This window comes from Pipistrellus kuhlii, unplaced genomic scaffold, assembly GCF_014108245.1.
Source record: "Pipistrellus kuhlii isolate mPipKuh1 unplaced genomic scaffold, mPipKuh1.p scaffold_m20_p_7, whole genome shotgun sequence".
In the NCBI taxonomy this organism is placed as follows: Eukaryota; Metazoa; Chordata; class Mammalia; order Chiroptera; family Vespertilionidae; genus Pipistrellus; species Pipistrellus kuhlii.
Window position 1 is genome coordinate 60,657,330 of NW_023425573.1, and position 21,149 is coordinate 60,678,478.

Consider the following 21,149-nt stretch of genomic DNA (forward strand, 5'->3'; position numbering starts at 1 on the left):
GTTCATAATTTATTTCTGCTTTAATCAAACAAAGATTTCATATGGCTTGTCAGTCATGTGTCCACTAGATAGCCAGAATAAAACTAGTCAGTTATTATTCAGGCTTCCTAAATCTGGCTGTGCATGTGACTCAACTAAGGAGTTTTTCTTTTAAAATACATGCTTATCATTCCAACCCCAGACTTCTTACATCAGAGTTTCTATTACTGACCTCCAAAATCCGTCCCCCTCAGAAAAAGAAAGAAAGAAAGGAAGGAAGGAAGGAAGGAAGGAAGGAAGGAAGGAAGGAAGGAAGGAAGGAAGGAAGGAAGAAAGAAAGAAAGAAAGAAAGAAAGAAAGAAAGAAAGAAAGAAAGAAAGAAAGAAAAACTTTATTTTTGAAAAGCTCCACCACTTAATTCTTGTGGTAGACACACTTTAAGGTGAGCTCAATCATTCCCTCCTCCTTGGGTTTATGCTTTGTGCAATCTCCTCCCCAGGAATGGAAAGGAACTGAGATTTGCTTCTAACCATCATAATGCACCAAAGATAATGAGTTACAGCCTTCATAATTATCTTACACAAGATGATAACTTCTGCTTTAGCTACTAGTTTCTCATCCTTGTGGCCTTGATGAAGCCAGCTGGCATGCTGTGAGAGCCTATGAAGAGTCCACAAGGCCTTTAGACCAGTGTTTTTCAACCTTTTTTGGGCAAAGGCACACTTGTTTCATGAAAAAAGTCACGAGGCACACCACCATTAGAAAATGTTAAAAAATTTAACTCTGTGCCTATATTGACTATATATAAAGTAATTCTCTTGAATAGGAATCAAATAAACACAAAGAAAGTATTTTATAATTACTTTGTTATGAAATATTAAGTAAACAAAATAGTGAAAAATTATAAAATTCTTGTCTTGTCTGCACCTACGGCACACCAGGCAACATCTCGCGGCACACTAGTGTGCCGCGGAACAGCGGTTGAAAACGCTGCTTTAGACAATAGTTAGTAATGTGGAGACCTTAAATTAAAAAACCCACAAGGAATAAATCCTGACAACAATCATGTGAGCTTGTCCTCCATCGAGCCGCCAGATGAGAACCCACCCTAGACCAACTCCTTGTTTGTAGTCTTATAGAGTATTCAGCCAATCCTTTCCCAGACTTCTGACCCAGAAAAACCAGGAGATAATAAGTCAGTGATTACATTGTTATGCAGCAATATATAACCAATACAATTCTGAAATAGTCAGGGTTGGGAGTCAGTGCTGTATAGAACATAGAGAAGAAGTAAGTTTAGTGAATTACCCCACAAATTTTAGTAGATTTCATTCACTGTCTACAATGATTTGGGGCTATTCTTTTGGAATATGGAGTCCCCCAAAAGCCTACTGATAACATAAAACTAAATTTCTTTTTTGTGCCCAGAAACCCAGAAGTCTTATGAGTTTGACTAGTAATGAGATGACCCACTGGATAACAGAGAGTCTCCAAAGCTTTCCTGTAGTTGGTTTTTCATCCTAATAAAGAATCTAAATATCATCAAAGAAAATTCAGTCACTTGGAAGTCAGAAACCATACTTGATTATTAATATTAAGTGTTATGTTTAGATTGAGAAAACAAAGTAATACTGATCTGATTTTAACTAAATATTAAAGTCACTGGGTTGACTCAGAATTTTTAAAGTCCTCACATTTTCATTATCATTCCTATTTTGGAAATGAAGAGTCTGCAATTCAAAGGGGTTGTTAAAATAGTTTCTATTAGAATCACAAATAGGTCAGAATAGAGACAAAGAGGCAGTTCCATTGATTCTTACCCAGTGCTTTCTTCCCACTGGATGGTCTCTGCCTTTAATTGTTCACCACAGCATTAGGTCAGGCCTATTGCTTGGTAAGTAATAAATTATAAAACACAATTTATAATAAACATATGTTATAATTTTGGTTTAAACAGGCAGTCGGAATTTGTGTACACTGGAGACTAGAAATATTCAGGAAGTTGTTATTAGAATATTAAGTAGAAACTAAAAACTGTATAAATATGTATGAATGTGAAAAGCTTATTTGTTTGAGCTCTATGCTCAGCATTATTTACTAACGACAATACATTTCCTTAAGAAGGTAGAAAGCAATACATTTTTGCCATCAGTAGTTTTTGAGCTCCCTGATTTGATGTAGCTGAAAAAATGAGGTCTAAGAAAGTTTCCAAAGCCCAGAACAATGTTAAAGTCATGCTCTTTTACAATCAAGTGATCTTTTTAGCTTTAATGGGAAAAATACATCATTGTTAAACATAATCTCGTCACATGGCAGCCAGAAAGGTGCAATATCCATGATTTGACTTACCAAAAAACCGCCCCACAGAATGGAATAAAGAGCAAATACAGTTTGTTTTGTTGCTGCTGTGGTTGATGGTGAGAGTGAAGTAGGCTTAAGGAAACACCTCATTTTGAAAATAATAAGAGGGATACATGAACACACTTAATGGAAAAATGACTGGACTTGATATGAGTGCTATTTTATGAGAACAGAACTAGAAGTTTTGAAATCCTTTCCCAAATCTTTTTCTGTTTCATCCACTCACTTATTTCATGATGAAACTGCCTATTGTTTACATTCTTTCTTTCCTCTTTATTCAATTTTCAATAATATGAAAAGCATAGGGATAGCCACAAAAGTTAATGCTTTGCTTTGTGGTATAAATCTAAATAAAAGTAGTTTAGATATAGTTGATAATAAAAAGTTGTTTCTATAATAGTTTATTTTCAATGCAACTTATTCTTAGCATGCCCAAAATAAGCAAATTCATCTCTTTAAGCCAATATTTAATGTGGATTAGTATGCCAATAAGATCTGGGTGAATTAAAAATATGCAAAGTGCAAGACTGAAAATTAATAGGGGAAAAAACTCTTCCATTGAAAACACACACAATCATATGCACATACACACATACACCCCCCTCCTCCACACACACACACCCAATTAAGATTCTTGGCCATGTAGACAGATCTATGACATTTAGATGTTTTGTTCCTCCTTGTGTGAAAAGCAGAGGAGAGTGTTCCTAGAATCTTACCCTCCCCACTTAAAAAAATATATATATATGGAAAACATGTCTACAATCCTGATAAGAAGCAATTTCTCTCCATCTGAGAAATAGAGGGAATATTTGTTACTGTTTACAAGGCACCACCCATCTAGAAAATTCTGGTTCTGCTCTTTATGCCTGCCTCATGGTTCTCCCATTGGATCATGGGCCTGAGAAGCTTCATAGCTGATGTTTTCTGAAAAGGATGCTGGTTTACCTTCTCCCCGTTTTAGAAGGTAAAGAGGATGTCTAAGAAATACCACTGAGAGTCCGAACTGAATTTAGAGTCGGAGCAAAAAGCCTAGATGTGCAGCTGGAACCAGAGTGTTGATGTGCGGAGGAGGGAAATGCAGCCGGGTGGGATTTCCAAGACCCACTGACGGAAGTTCACAGGGCAGTCACGCAACATCCTTCACACTGAAGCCTGTCCTTGGACCCTCAGGGAAGAAAACCATCGGGTCACAGTTCATTCTGAAAAATCAACTCAGTGTCTCAGGCTGATGACAAGCTGACATCTAAGGTCCTGGATAAGCGTTCTATGGGGATGCCCTCATAGAGCGAGAAAGTTGCATCAGCAGAATGTTACTGACGGCTGTCACCAATACACCAAACAGGGCAGAGCACTGCTCGCTAATGCACCGACAGCCCCGTAAATTGAGAATCCTGATGCCTTTCCTGAAGGCTGCAACAGAATATTGTGTTAAAGCAGCTTCTTGGTCCAAAGGTAGGTGGCTTTTTAAAGCCCCTCAGAGAACAGCAGTGTCAGGCTTATTCCTATCCTAACAACAATGCTTGATTTTTCCTAGGCATCTCTCGTGAACAGTTTTAGCTAAACTCCTATGTCAGCACTTGTCACTTATAAGCCAGAAAGCAGGTGTAAACAGAAAGTCACTTATAGATGTGTGTAGCACAGAAAGGCTGATCTTTACTTGTACCCTAGTAAGGCAGTAACTAATAGCTAAGGAAGGAAAAATGCTGATCTTCACATAGGCTCTGAACCAGAGACCTGGGTCCTGGCTCCCTCACTTGTTGTATGGCCTTAGGATATCATCTAACATCCCTGAACCTCAGTTTCCGCATCTTTAAAATGGGAACAATCATAGTACCTATTCTATGGGATGGTAGAAAGGATTCAATTAAATTGTATACATAAAGCACTTGGTACAGTGCCTGCCACCCAATAAATTATGAAAAATGTTAGCTACTTTTATAATAATAACTATTATTATTATCAGTTATAATTAGGAACTGCTTTTCAAAAGTGATCACTTTGAATTTACAATAACTTGTATGCCATCTGATCTGGAAGTATAATAAGGGTGTACAATTCCTACCGATTTAGTGAGTCAAACAGAAAACCAAAACAAATTGAATCATTCAACTGGTGAATTTAGAATTGCTGATGATTATAGCATTCAAGAAAGTTAGAGAAATACAAAAGTTGCAACTGAACTCTTCTTGAAAATCCCCCAAATCAGTTTTCATTTTTCTGGCCTAATGGTGGGTAAGGCCTGTTCATTTTAAACATGTATATTTAGACCTTCTAAAAAAGAAACATTGTGGAATATGGACAGAGAAGAGATGAAAGGTGTTAAAACAAAGAGAACATGCCAAAATTATTCATGTTCCATCTCTGAATACAGAAAAGAATGCATTGCATTCACATATCGCTTTATGCTTTTTATGGAATGATCACCACATTGCCACTTCATTTCATTGTGTGTGTGTGCGCGCGCGCGCGCACACACACACACACACACACACACACACACACACACACACAGAAGACTGTGATGTACGCATCCACCTCTTTGAATCCCAGCACAGATTCTCTTCTAAGTCAGCTCTGCTGTCAGAGTCCAGGTTGCATGCAGATGGAGGGGAAGGTATGCTGTTTGTACCAAAGTCGTGGGTCCACTCCAAAAATTTCATTCAAAGGATAATCTGATTGGCAAAACTTGAGAGAGGCTGGTATATACATTTCTTTTATCATCTAATTCAAAAAAACTCCACAACACAACTTGGATACAACCACCGTATCAAAGGTCCTAATGTAAAATAATTTGTGTTGAGCGTGTTGCATTCTGACAGTGCTATAAACCAGGAAGACAGTTTACTGACAATTCTGTGCTACCAGATACCAACCCAGGCCTCTGTCCAGCTTTACGTTGTCAACTCTTATGGAAACATGAGCAGTTACACAGCCTCAAAGGATGCTGAAGTTTGGATTGCAAAAGACAAGATGGACAGATTTTGTATGTTCACTGCAGATTTTTTTTCTTGCCTTTTCAAACTGCTGAGCATAATTTTTTTTAAGGCAGGAAATGCAACTAGTGTTTGTTTCTACCATGGCTTCTGTTTTGAGATTTCTTCTTTGTAGAAGAAATGTGTTGCCCAGCTGTCTAGAATTCCAATCAGGATATGGTTTCAGTATGAAATATATTGCAAAAGCAATTTTAGCTGGTTATAAACATGAATGAAAATAAGGCCGGGGCTATTTTATCTAATTTTTACCTACAGAGGGGGTGCTTGGGTCAGTCTAATGGGGACAATATGAGCAACTGAGGTAAAACCTAGTTCTATTTTTCCCCCCAAGAAGAAGAGTAATTGTGAAAGGCAAAGGTGTGCATTAGTGAGTAAGCAATCTTCTAAGAAGATTCTCAGAAATGAGTCATGTGGCCACTGGTTAAAAGTACTGCTGTCAATGCTTAAAAGGGTGATTCAACCCGAGTTGAACTGCTAGAGAGTTAATGATTCTCAGTAATACAATTTCTATGTGCAGCACACACATGTAATTCAATAAACGTTAATTAAGAATTTCCTCTATGGAGATCCTTGGCTAACTGGTTAATAGAGGAAGATTCAAGGGTGAGTCTGGTCTTACCTATTAGGTGTATTGAGATTTGTGTAAGGAGCAGATGTTTCAACCAATATCCTATTTTTTTAATCCAAACTTTCATATTTTAGTGCTTGCAAAACATAATCACTGTGTACATTTTATAACACTCTCTCCAAAAGATGGCATTATATCTCTGGGTATTGTAGGACATGAAATTTTAGAAGTTACATGAGTATGTACTATAGTAAATTCAACTGTCCAGTGAAATATGGACCCAGGAAGAAATTATTTCTAAGTTGGCCTTGAAAACTAAGGAATAATTTACTATGTAGGAAGATTTGTAATGATATCACATTATTGCTTTCACTTGTAATTCTTTAGGTGTATATGCATTTCCTAATGTTTAAACCATTTACTCATTGATATATATTTTTTCTAACATCTATGATTTTGGCTCTTATGTTTTCTATCATTCAGTTACTCATTTATTTATCAACATATATCAAGTGTCTGTTGTATCCCAGTAATACTTTTAGAAGTTAGGTTATTTTTCTTGTTTTTATTCTTTCATTATTCTCTTCTCCATTATTTTTAAAATACCTATATATTTTTATTGATTTCATAGAGGAAGAGAGAGAAACATTGATAATGACAGAGAATCATTGATTGGATGCTTCCTACATGCCCTCTACTGGGGATCAAGCCTGAAACCAGGGCATGTGTCCTGACTAGGAATCAAACCATAACCTGGGTCATAAGTTAATGTTCAACCACTGAGCCACACCAGCCAGGCCTCCACTCCATTTTTAGTTTGCCATATTCCTGTCATTATTTCTTTTACATAAACTATTATTTGGTCCCTCTATTCTATTTAGTGTCATGTAAAGTACCTTTTGCTTCTGGTAATACTTGTTTACATTTTTAACTTTCTTTTTCTCTCTTCAAACTTTTATCTATTATTATACATTATCAATGCCTACAGCATAGAATTAGAAATATTGGTAGAGATGAAACTACTAAAAAAAATCTCTGAAGTGAAGAAATCACTTACCTTGGTTGACGATAAATCTTAGTTTCTGTATTGTTGCCAGATTGCCACTAACTCGATATATTCCATCAACATCTAGACCTGAAAATAAAAATGCATGCTTTATATTTGCTGATATAGAAACTGAGATGGCAAAAGAAAACATAATAAATATGGGAAGACAGATGTAAATCAAATACCTTCCTCACAAACATATTTCTATGTCCTAAACCAAGCAATCTTCAGTATTTTAATCCCAAAAGACTAATCATGAACTTCAGTGACAGTTAATGGTCAACAAACTTGAATCTAGTTGAAGCATAAAAGAGCAGTAGGTAGCATGGGATTTCACAGTATAGTTCAGATTCATTCCTAAGGAAAATATAGGCATAGGCATAAAATTGAGGGGGAGGGCAGGGAATAAGAACATTCATGTATTATTGCCCCTTGTTGGAAAGACAGAATAACCCAAGCCATTTGTAAAGTCTTAGGTTTTTCCTTCCTTCCTTCCTCCCTCTCTCCTTTCCTCCTCTTATCTCCCTTTTTCTCTTATCCCCTCCCTCCAGTTTCTATCCCATCCCGTCCTATCCTAGCCTACCCTGTCCTGTCCTATCCTATCCTGTTCTAGTCCATTCTCATTTTCCAGTGCCACAACAGCATGACATATATTGACCTGGTTATTTCAAACTGCAGTATACAATTTTTATTCCAGATGTATAATTACTTTGACATTTCTAGTGCATTACAGGTAAGGGGTGCTCTGTTATGGGAGAAAAATAAAATAAAATGAATCCTTGACAAAATGGCAAAATTTGTTCCAGATTATTTTAACACTGGTCCCATCTATAATTCAAAATAAGGTATGCTGGCATTGGCTTTAGATGACCAACCACTTGTTTCCCACACATCTGTTACAACTGCTAGTGATTTCTAACACTAGGTCATCAAAATGATGAAGAAACAGGAAAATTAAAAGAGAAACACATTCAAACACTCTCATCATCCCTAAAAATGTTGATAATACAATTTTAATGCCAAGAGTATATATTATCTGATGTGTCTGTGCTCTTGGAGAGGCCTGGGTGAGAATGCCAGCAATGCAGAGGTCATGGACTCAGCAGTTTCTCTAGGTGGTACAGCACCATGGCTGAACATTGTAATTTGCTATCCTAAGTATTAAAAACATTGGTGGAAGTTATTGTGATAGTGTAGCAGAATCAAGGCTCTGTAAAGCTTAGCTGACATAAAATGAGCTTCTTTATTAATTTAACATGGCTTTTTTTTTTTTTTTTTTTTTTTTTTTTTTTTTACATTTACTGTAGGAAGTGTCTGTCATTGTACAAAGTATTTCATCAGTGGGTTAGGGTAGAATCACATGACATGTAATACTGGTAGTAACAGCATAATTCAAAACAAAAATGTTCTTTATTTTTATTTTAGTTAGTATTATTACTTTTGAATCACTCGTTATTTTTATAAGACTTTACCTTTTTAGGGCAGTTTTAGATTTATAGCAAAATCAACAGGGAAGTACAGAGATTTCCTCTGCCCCCACACAAGCATAGTCTCTCCCATTTCAACATCCTTCCGCCAGAGTAGCACACTTATTAAAACTGGTGAGCCTACATTGATACATCATAATCATTCAAAGTCCCCTGTTTACATTAGGATTCAATCTTGCTGTATATTCTATAATTTTAAACAGATGCATAATGACATGTATCCACCATGATAGTATCACACAAAATATGTTCACCATCTCAAATGTTCTTCTGCCCCACCTAATCATCCTCACAATGGTTCTTACCCTTCCACGTAGCAAAGAATGGAATAACTTGGGATAACGTCATTAAAATTGAATAGTTAGTAGCAAATGTATTAGTTGGTGTGATTTAAAATATGTATATTGCTATTGGTTTCAACAAGAAAGAGAGAGGGAGAGAGATAGAAACATCAAGGATAAGAGACAATCATTGATTGGCTGTCTTCTGCATGTCCCACACTGGAGATTGAGCCACAACCTGCACATGTGCCCTGACTGGGAATCAAACCATGACCTCCTTCATAGGTCTATGCTTAAACACTGAGCAACACCAGCTGGGCTAATTGGTGTGATCTTTGCAGTTCTAGAATAATCTAATAATAAGTTACCAAGTCTGTCCTTTTCTGAGAACTATGAATATGTGAGGAATTAGAATAAGTTTGGACACCTACTTGTGTGTATTGAAAGTGTTTAAGACATATTAATAAGAAAAACCAATACATTCTTCTTTCCTGATGAACAGAATAGCTCCATTAATCAAAAGTACTCCAGTATGTTTGCTTTTAAGTATACTGTACACTTGACAACTTAAATGTGACAATTATCTTAATTATTATTTTTTTAATATTTGATTCCTAATCTTGGTATAGAACCATGCTGGTATTCAATTTTTGCACAATGACTCAGAACTTTATAATTTATTAACAATTTCTTTCTTGCTTTCTTGCTTTGGTGGGATTTGGTACTTAGTTTTAAATATAAATTCTAAGTAATGTAATATATTTTAAAAATATTAAACCTAGCATTCAAGTAAGTGTGTGCTTTCAAAGTTTTCCCCATTGGGAGTATGCTTGATTTTTCTGAACATGTAGTTGTTAAGGAAAGTATTTTGGAATTCCCTTAAGTCACCTTTACAGGCTCCATATTGTCGATAGAAAAATGGCCATGATGGCAAGTTCAGCGACTTTGGTAATGGTTTTGAATTTGGAAGTAGTCAAGAGCCATTCAGAACCACAAGTAGTGAACACTGTCATCTGGCTTGCCAATACAAACCATGTTTGGCCAAAAGAAAGTGGTCCTGTGTTTTTTCCATGAATTATGTTACTCAGAAGGAATTTGAGTAACAGAATATTTTAGAAAATAAAAACATCAATGAAATATATAGATCTACATTCTCCAAATAAAAATTGTTTTCTAAAGAATTAGTCAAATTAGCCCTACTTAAAATAATACTTAAAGATGAGATGTCAAATCTACAAAAAAATGAGAAAAATTACTATACATATTTTTATATGTATTTAATGTTTGTTTTCTTAATTAGTTGGACCCTTAGCAGAGGTTAATAGTAAATACAATTACTTGAATTCCCACATATTCTTATTGTAAGGAGGACCCTTCTTAAATCTCACTTTAACATTCATCTTCCTTCATAGGAGATACAAAATAAAGTGCATTTGTATTCTGAAGCTAGGACTTTTCCTTTTCTAATATTGTTTTATATTATTGAAATGCATATGCATATGTTATCAAAAGTTATAAACTAAATTTCAATTACTGAAATTCCTCAGTATAAATTTACATAAGAAGTACCCCCTTGGTTTACCATAAATTTCAGTGGAAGTTTTTTTTTTAGGTTTTTTTTTTTTTTTTTTTAGTTTTTGTTTTTAAGTTCAGTAATCAAAAACATTTGAAAGAGCAGTATGTTAGATATATTATGTATGAGCAATTGAAAAGCATTATACTGTTTAAACAAAGCAGCTTCATACTAAATTAATAACTCAATTTTGGGGGGATAAAACGGAGAAGGGCAGGGAATGACGACAGGGAGGGTAACTCAGACCAGTGCCACCACTGTGGTCATAGAACTAAGTCACAGCAGAGAAAGTGCTTTGTGGCTTACATAAAAACCAGAAAGTAAAAGGGAGTAAAGCAAACCATATTGGATGCAATTTAAGTCTAACTTGACACAACTTCCAAGCCCTTCAGACTCAGAGATATTCATACTATTTATCTTGTGAAGGATAACAGTCTCTGACATTAGTAGCTCCTGCTTTAAATGGCTCATGCTCCCCTGCTATCATACTTTTTACATTACATAAATAGAGTGAAAATGACAAAGTACATATTAAAAAGGAGTGTATTACATTTTGCAAAATAATCTGGAACATATCAGTGCATTTTAGCAGTTATAAATTATATAGGGGAGGTCTTGAAGTTGATTAGCTTTCCCCTGAAAGGTTCACAGAATGGCAAACCTAAAATCCTGGGAATATTCCCCAAATTGCAATGACTCACGTGCCATCCTCTTTTTTGCTCCAAGAACTTTAAAAGTTATGCCAAACCAAACCAATGTAAATTGGTGGATTTGGACATCCTTTTCATGACCACATTATCCTTGCTGGATTGGAAACTACTTATTTTGGAAATATAATTAGACCTCTTACGATTTTTAAATGAGCAACGTCTTTAAAGTATCCATGTTTTACTTTGGTGGTGTTTGGAGGAAAATTACTTTGAGAGGTACTTCTTTCAAGAAAATACCATGACTGTGAATGCTGACAGGAATTTTGCCTTGTTATGCTAAAAATATTTTGGGAACACGATGAAACTAAGTCATTTTATATTTTAAAAAATCAGGCTAGCACTAACGGCAGAGGTGAAGAATCTCTGAAGAAATCCACATGTGAAGAAACCCAAATGTGGATTTTGTTCATCATCAGCTGACCTTCTTAAGTTTCAAAATAGTGTTTACCATTGACAGGAATCACCAGGTATTGCTTTAGTGGATTTTCAAAAGTCTTTTCGCTGCTCTTTTACTTTTGAAGAAGCGTGGACTACAATAGACACACAATTAGGAATGATTAGACCAAATGGTGGTCTAAACCCAATGGAAAGAATGCAGCTGTCATGGGTAATTCCCACCATAAATTTAAGACACTTTCCAAAAAGAAATCTAAGAGACCATCGCTGTTTCCAGAGTTGACTGGCTTATCCGCCAAAATAAGGGCAGTTTTTAACAATGCAGATGAACCTGTTAAAAATGGGTAGCATTCTTGGTCGTTTGAAGGATGGATAAATCACCAAGATGTGGAGTTTGAGTCTGGTTGAGAGGCGTGTCCCAAAGTCTGCTTGTTTTTCTGGAACATTTAAAAAAATGCATCTGAACCTGTGGAGTCTGAAATGTGGGCTGGGAAATTTGCACAAACAGTCCCACTCTTGAGATTTATGGCACTTCCCAATTCCCAGGAGGCCAGGGCTACCGCAAGAACAGTCATTCTCGCAATACTTTGGTCTTCTCTTTTCCCTCTGGCAAGAACTAGTGAGTGCTGGAACACCCAGACTGCCCCCAAAGACTGCTGCACATTTCTTTCCAGTCTTTCTGAAGGTCCTACTTGGATTTAGAGCTCAGCATGAGAGGAGATTTTGTACCATTCTGAATGACACGAATTTCCTTCTCTAAATGAGTGCTTCCAATTTTTTATGGCTAACTTAACTGTTCACACACTTTTAGTTCAATGACCGAGAGTACAGCATACCATTTGAATCTCTTTCTAAATCTCATTTCTATTCTGTGTCGATGGCTGATACCTATGCTGCACCTATTGCTGACTTTACTTAACTATTACTAATTTCTTGTGAGATACCTAGCCTTCAAGAATGATTACCTTCAGAAATACTTCACAATTCTGATTTTCACACAAGATTAATTTTATTCTGTATAAAACCTATGACTTTATAATAAAAATATTTTAAGTAGATTATTTTTACCATTAAGGCAATGTACTTTCTTCTTAAAAGTGAAAAATTAAACCACACAAAAGACTATACAATGAAAATTAAGTACTTACTCTAATCTAGGGGTGTCGAACTCAATCAGAGAAGGGGCCAAAATCTAAAATCCAGCCTAAATCGCGGGCCGAATGGTTTACTGAACAGTCATAAACTGTCATTGTGATGGAAACGCAGCGGAGTGCAGTGATGACAGCGCGGTGCGGGCCACATTGCAAGACCAGGCGGGACGGATTTGGCCCGCGGGCCTTGTGTTTGACACATGTGCTAATCTGTTGTCTTTATTAACAGTTCTGCTTTAGTTCCTTTAGTTGTTACTGATTTTATGTTAATGTCAAATTTCTCCTTATTAATTTATTAATTTTGAATGGTATTTATTGACTCCCTATCAGAAAAGAGTTTAGTGATAGTTACTACCCCTTATTTATATACCATCTTTCTCTTTGTATTATTAGTTACATTTGTCTATTTCTAATTTTTAATATATCAAATTACCTGTTGATATTAAAAAATAAAGAACTTGGTACATTTACTCTTCCTTCCCCTTGTCCTCTTCTTCATCACTTCCAATTTTCTTCTCTGTTACTGTTACTTGTAATCTCAAATTTAGAATATTTTGCCTTATCCTTTAAAAATATTTTATGACTTACCTATGGATTAATATGAGTCACTATTTTTTTAAAAGGAGATTGAATTCAACATTAAATTTTTGTTTCACAGAGGTCTTCCAAAAGTCAAGGTCTAATATGTCCTCTTCTTCACCCTCTCTAGGATTCTTATATTTTCAGTTTAAGTGCTATCCAATAGGACTTTCTGTGATGATAAATATTTTCTATATATTAACTATCCAAGCCAGTAGTCATTGGCCACATATGGCTGGCTGCTGAGCACTTGAAATGTGGTTAATGGAACTGAGTAACTAAATTTTTCTTTTACCTAATTTTAAATAATAACCACATGTGGCTTATGACTACCATATTGGACAGTGAGGCTCTAGCTCAAAGTCAACTACTGTTCTTTATATTCCACTGTTACTCTTTCTTGAATTTACTTTTGTGTTCTTTTTTCATAAAATTATATAATTAGTAAGTTTTTCTTACTCTTCCATCTGAATGACTGTTTTCTATTGCTTCATAATTAAATGCTGATTTGAATATTTGAGTTTCATAATCTTTTACTTTGCTAATTTTGAAAAATAATGTTCATCATCTTTTAGCACTGCTATTATTAGGTGTGATATCAAATTGATTCTTGATGGTTTGTAGGTAAATTGCTTTGCCTCACAGGATTAAAAAAATAAAAATATTTTCTCTTTAAACTTTTGGAAGTAAAATTTCACTCAGACATACCACATCTTGCCTCTTTCAATGAGAAAACATTATATCCTATATAATAAGGAGGTAATATGCAAATTGGCCATCACACCCTCACAAAGATGGCTGCCTAAGACCAGGCCAGCAGGGAGATTAGTGAGGGACAACCAAAGGACTGAACAGCAGGCTGGGTGGGGTGATCAGGCCAGCAGGGGGTTTAGTGAGGGACAACCAAATAACTGAACGTCTGGCTGCCTGGGGTGACCAGGCTGACAGGGGTGTTAGTGAGGGATGAACAAATGACTAAGCAGCAGGCAGTGTGAAGCAACTAGGCCAGTGGGGGTGGGGGTGTGAGGTGCAACCAGGCCAGAATGGGGGGACAATTGAGGGCGACCATGCTGGCAGGGGCAGGGGGGAAGTTAGGGGTAACCAGGCTGGCAGAGGGGGGCAGTTGGGAGAAACTAGGCTTGGGGGGGCAGCAAGAGGCAGCCAGGACAGTGGGGGGGCAGTTAAGGGTGACCAGGCCAGCAGGGGGGTGGGCCAGTTAGGGGTGATCAGGTTGGCAAAGAAGGGCAGTTTGGGTAGGACCAGGTTGGCAGGAGGGTGCAGTAAGGGGTGACCAGGCCAGTGTGGTGGGGGGTTAGGAGTAACTAGGCTGGCAGCGGCGGGGGGGGGGATTTAGGGCTGATTAGGCCATCAAGCAGGTGAACTATTAGGAGCCAATGGTCCAGGATTGTGAGAGGGTGCAGGCTGGGCTGAGGGGACCCCCTCCCCCTCCCTGTACACAAATTTCATTCACTGGGCCTCTAAAACACACACACACACACACACACACACACACACACACACACACACACGTTTATTGATTTCAGAGAAGAAGGAAGAGGGAGAGAGATATAGAAATATCAATGATGAGAGAGAATCATTTGATGGGTTTCCTCTTACATGCCCCACACTGGGGATGAAGTCCACAACTCAGGCATGTGCCCTGGGCTGGAATTGAACCCAGGGCCCTTCAGTCCACATGCCAATGCTCTATTCACTCAAACAAACTGGCTCGGGCAGAAAACATTTTCTTATCCTTCCCTCTATTGTGTCTCTTTTCTCTACATCTAGAACTTCCTTAGAATGACTATTGTTCAAATATCAAGTTACACATATGATTGAAAATTAATTAGGATAAATAATAATCATGCCTTTGAACACATCTCTCTTCTCTCGCACCCCTTAACTGGCTTCAATATTAAATGGATAGGCTGAATGAAAGGCTCCTATAGAATGAAAGGTGTTGAGTAGTCAGTAGTCTAGAGATTCTTCAGTTACCAAAGTAAGGAGGATATTAGTTGGGATATGGAATACTTTAACTATTTTGCTTCAAGGCAAAGCTCTCTTACACAGGGTCTGTCCTAGGGGACCTGAGATGCCTCATTCTCTACCACCTTCCTCGTCAAATGCCAGCACCCATCCTCTCCTCTGTCTTTGTGAAACTCGCTCTCAGGCTCCAGCCGCTGCTGCAGGTGCTTCCTTGGTGCAGGATAAATAGAGAAGCACCCAGCTCTCCCAGATGTTAGAGCCAATATTTAGTAAATTACCTTTTTTATCATCCACTTGCCAATGTCTGCTCTTTTTTATTTGTTAACTCCAAATTTTGATATTCTCTAGGACATCCCGGAAAGAACTGTGACTAATTACGTTGTCTGGGAATGGTGTTTCTTCTGCTTTAATTTCTTCACTTGTTTGATCCCATCTGCTTTCTGTCTTTCTGGAATTTCTATTTCTGGTCTGCTGATGGCACCTTTTCTGTTTTCAGCACCATTATTGTATTTTTTTTTTCCCAGCACATCTTTTCTATTATTTCACTGAATTTTTATTTATTTATTTATTTATTTATTTATTTATTTATTTATTTTTGAATAAGGAAAATCAGACATTTTTTCTCAGTCTAAGTTCAGGCCTGTATTATTTGCCATTAATGTATACTTTTTAATGCTAAACACAAATGTTTTGTTGGGTTGTAAAGATACTGCTATGTAATAGTTTTATTTGTTGGCCCCTGGGACATAAATGACCTGTGATTAAATTATGAATATTAAAATACTAATTATGTGTCTCCAATTCTAATGTTGGGAGAATGTTAATTCAGGGTAAAGGATAAGTATACCCCTCATTTTCTCATTCCCATCCCTTTCTGTGTTTACAGAAGTTCCTATTGTAATTTATGCTTTTTCCAATATTCCCTTTATTACCGAGATTGATATATTTTTCTTTCCACTTGTTTCAATTGCTTTTTCTTTAGAGTTTTCATCTCAACTTGATAATTTGTCCTACGATTCTTGTGTCTCTGCTATAAATTGTTTCATAGAGATAATTGTGGCAACACATTTTTCTTTTAAAAATGATATCATAATGATACTTATCTTTAATTTTCTTCACTCTTTTCACTAGTTTGTTTGATTTGGGTAACATGTAATTTTATGATTACTCATTCATGAATTAAATATTTTTCATCAACTAGATATTTTTCTAAATATTTTATCATAGATTCATACAGAAAAGAAAAAAAAATCCTCATAAAGTAAGGAAGTGACAAGTGTTTGTTTCTAAAAGTTTTCTTTAAAATGCTAGACTGAAAAGTGGTAACTAAAAGAAGGGTGTTTTTTAAATTTTATTTCTGAGAAAACTGCTTAGAATCTGTGATGCCAATAAACAAACCATTATTTTATATTTTTGTATAGCCAGTGTTTTAGATAGGGGCAAAGTCCAGACTTATTTAAGTATCCTAAAATAGAAAGAGCACAAAGAATGCAAATTTGATTCCAGGTCAGGGCATATGCCTAAGTTGCAGGTTCAATGCCCAATCGGGGTGAGTATGGGAGATAACAGATGGATATTTCTTTCATATCAATATTTCTCTCTTTCCCCCTTCCTTTCTCTCTAAGACCAATAAAAAATATGTCCTCAGATGAGAATTAAAATATAAATATATAAGTATCAAACAGATAATCTTGAATCAGAAGGAAGGATGTTGGTTTTTTTCAAGGACTTTTCATTGAAAAATTGGGTAGTTAAGAACATTATCAAACCCCCTCCACCAAATGGTTTAAGCTGTTATACTAGAAAATACAATTGATAAGACTTCCAGTTAAATATTTTGTCTAGTCATGGTCAGTTTTTCTCAGTGGTTAGAGTCTTGACCCACAGGCAGAAGGTTCTCTGGTTAAATTCCTGATCAAAGGCATGTACCTGGTCAGAGCATCTGCAGGAGATAGCCAATCAATATATCTTTCCCACATCGATGTTTCTCTCTCTCTCTCTCTCTCTCTCTCTCTCTCTCTCTCTCTCTCTCTCTCTCTCTTTCTCCCACTCTCCCTCCTTCCCTTACACTCTAAAAAAATCAATGGAAAAATAGCCTCAAATGAGGATAAAAATTATCATCTATCTATCTATCTATCTATCTATCTATCTATCTATATCTATCATTTATTTGTCTATCTCATATTTTCTATCCTGCCAGTTCCTGGCCTTTCAATCAGCCTTGTCCTTTTTGGGAGCCTGAGGAGACAAACTTAAAATTGGAAGCAGAAAGGACAAAATACCCTGAGTGTTAAGTATAATACTGGTTATAGTCTTAGTGATTCTGTTTTGTACCACTCATGCCTTGAAAATATCTATGACAATAGTAGTTGGGCATTGTGTATAGGGGAAAAGGCTGGCTATATTGTTTTGAACTATTTTAACTATTATTAAATATTCTTGTGTAGAGTTATATTGTGGGAAACATTTTGGAAAACCATTTATTGCATTAGTTTCCCATATCTCCAATTCTTTCCAAGTGGGATATTGGCCACTTTAATGAGTAGAGGCACATCACACTGGATTCTTTAAATGTTACCAGGAACATAAAAACCATCTGTCCTCAATATGCACAGTCATTCCTCATTTAAAAAAAAAATTCCTCCTTATAGTTATACTTAGTTCTTGCCTTAATATTTCACAAATTTAAAGTATATAGATACTTATCCATACCATTAGGGTCCAGAAACATGGAGAGTAGTGTATAAAAAGTCCTGTGAAAATTCAAATCATTGCTGAGCTCCAAATCCTTGTTTCCATTTGCTATGATTCTTTTGTGTGTCAGGCTTATTTTCATATATAACTTCCATGAATTTAATTCTACTTGTATGCCACTCAGACTTATTACTGGACCACTTGCCTTTAAAATCCTGTCTTCTAACTTAGGGATTACTAAATGATAGGCAACTAAGGAAAAAGACAAAAGAAAAACAAGCTACAGCATGGTTAGTGTGATATAAATGGGAGCCATTTGTATATGCTGCTTAGTGCCTGGGTAAAATGAAATGAGACTCTAAGGATGTTATCCCATATTGTGGTTCCTCATTTCCCATTTATTAATTTTTACATATTTGTCTAAATTCAACTAGGAATTTGAGGCCTAACAGGAGAAAGCCTGTAGGATGGTAGACAAATATTCATATAATTATACCAGGCTTAGGAAATATTGCAAAGTAAAAAAAGCACCTCAGAAAGATTTTCAGATTGTCTGTGATACTTCACGAGGACACCTAATACCCTTGATTTGATAAGACTAATGATAATCAACTGAAATTATTTCTGGAACATGGGAACCAACATATTTGGAAATAGTCTTTGATAAATTCTCTTACATGTTTCTTCTTTTAAAAAAAATCTTAGTCTTGAAAACCAATATTGACCAATGATTGTGATTACTAAGTGAGAGTTCTTGTCTTAAGGAAAACTTCATGTGTCTGGAAGATATTGAAGTTGGAGGTTGTCTTTGGTTCATCTCATATCATTCTCTGACAGTCTTTGATGTGTGAGTTTCATTGTTGTTATGCTGTGATTATGCTGATGTAAATAAATCACTCTTTTGGTCGTGTGACTTGCTCAGAGTGTTTCTTTAAAATAAATATGAGGAGGAAGAATAAATAGTGGAATTTCTCAGCCATTATCATCTGGTAGTTTTTAAGCAAACATGTGAGCATAATTTGATTATGCCATTCCTAAGGAAAGCTTGGAACCTGGGAAGGAGTAATCTGTGGACTATGCCCAGGTACACATTTTTTCTTTTAAAATTTTAGCAACAAACTCATAAGTGAAAGACATGAAAGAAAAGGCTTGCATACACAAACAAGTAGCAAGCACTGAAAAAATGGCTCCTTTTGTGATGAAGTCCTAATAGTTACACAAATGTGAGCCTTTGATCCCATCATACATGACATAGACATTGATTTAAGATTCATATATTTGCTCTCATTCTTCCCAATCCCTCCACACCTATTTTAAAAAATATCTAAACAAAGTGACCTCATTGTTTTCCATTGGACTTTTTTTTTTTTTTTTTTAAACATTGGCTGGGATGATTGAGATTCAGGAATGTGGGAAAATGGATTCCCAAACCACGTACCTCCCCTTTCATTCTGAACTGTAATTTTTGGCTTGGCTTGAATCACAGTCATCGCATTTCAGCCCGAATCTCTCTGTAAAGTGATCTTTCTTAAACATTTCTCTCACTCATCAAGGGATCAGAAACAAAGCTATTCTAGCCTTTCAGCAAAACACTTACAAGCAGCTTTTACAGAGAAGTTGCAAGAGCTAGATTTCCTCTGAATTGTTTGAAAAGCGAACATTTTCAGTGCCTCACTGTCCTTTTTGTGCATCTTGTCATCTGTATGCCATGAGCTCCAGCAGCTATTTTAATCTGTTTTTGTTTGCAATCCATTTGGTGTCCACCCAAGGAAATGCAGGTGATTCTAATTAACTTACTGCTGAAGATGTAGGAAAAAATATCTCAATTGTATTGCAGAGAATTACACAAAGCGTTTCTTCTACTATTTATGACATAGTATTAATGAAAATAATTATATGAATATATTTACCAACTAATTCATGGCTGTTAACTTTTCAAATCAGTGAGGCTTATGGCCCTGGAGAAAGCCACACACACACACACACACACACACACACACACACACACACACACACACACACACACATTACAGACCCCAAGAATGCTTGCCAACTTTTATTTAACAAGAGTAGCAACTTAAAAATAACATTAATTTTACTTTGTGCAACATAGTCTAATATCTGAAATAACCCTGTTCCAATAAAATCCTATTGAAATACTCTCAGGCCTAACTCTGCCCTGAAGGTAAAAGTGATTAATTGAAAGATTTTGGCAGATCTCTGCTCACCACCAGGGCAGTTTAATTTAGAACACATTCAACCATTTCTCAGTGTCTCTGTGTTGGTGGAGCATAACTTTTGATCTTCTCTGGGGAGGTGCCTCTAATTCAGACCCTTGGACTAGACACTTTCTGGAGGGCTGGTGGCTTGCTCTGCTAGGCCTTCAGGTGAGAAAGAGCCCCTTCCGGCTGCTGCTTCCAAAGTGGGCCAGGTAAGCTGAATTCCAGACACAAAAGCAAAATAGCCTACAAACCTGTTTGAGCATATTAACCACAAGCAAGTCTTTTTAGTTATTTTAACCTTCTTTATGCCCTCCCAATCCACTGAGAGGTTCTGGTGACATTAGACTCTTCCTAGACCAAGAAGAAGATGCTCCTGACCAGGACCATGGATGAGACTGAAGACACTGAATTTCCTTTCCTCAGGAAACATAAAGAAGATTGTTTTCCTTCAGAGAATGCAGGAGAGACTACCGCATGGAGATTGTTATTGCTTCTGCTAAACAGAAAGATCGGATGATTGTATAAGCCTCCTTGTTTGGCACACAGACCTGTGCTAACCTGTGGTTAAGTGGAAGGACAGAAAAATTCTGGATGGAAAGAGTTAGAGTTGGTGAACTCCAGTCCTTTGTGCAAGTGAACACATGTTGATTAAATACTTACTATTTAGCAAAAGTGTGCTAGGCATTGGGGATACATTCAGCAAAGAACAAAGAATGCACATTACAGAGCTAACAGTATAGTACCAGCATTGGTTCCAGGCACTGTAAGTGAATCTCACATGCAAATTCATGTACTAGTGGCAATAGCACCCACTTTTAAAAATATTTTATTATATACAACACATTTTGGCAATGCACTTAGGTTTGTATATATGCTCTGAAGTCAACTTTAGAAGTAAACACCATTATGGTATAAATTTCACATTATATCCTAAACAGTGAAGCAATATGTTATATATATATATATATATATATATATATATATATATATATATGTAATATAATGTATTGCATTGTTAACAGTGATCATATATATAGTGGGATCATAAAAATGATTCTAGTTTTATTTATTTTTTTCATTAATTTCCCAATCATTTTATAATATATATATATGTAGGC

The 21,149-nt window shown here is 36.2% G+C and overlaps 1 protein-coding gene across 1 annotated transcript in view; it reads right to left on the reverse strand.

Annotated features, from left to right (window-relative positions):
- The window catches only part of ARHGAP15 (Rho GTPase activating protein 15), a 622,919-nt gene that overhangs the window by 193,949 nt on the left and 407,821 nt on the right, over positions 1 to 21,149 (reverse strand). Inside the window, exon 11 of the mRNA XM_036422005.2 lies at positions 6,962 to 7,039. Within this exon, the coding sequence (XP_036277898.1) occupies positions 6,962 to 7,039 (78 nt within the window). The remainder of the gene's footprint in view (positions 1 to 6,961; positions 7,040 to 21,149) is intronic.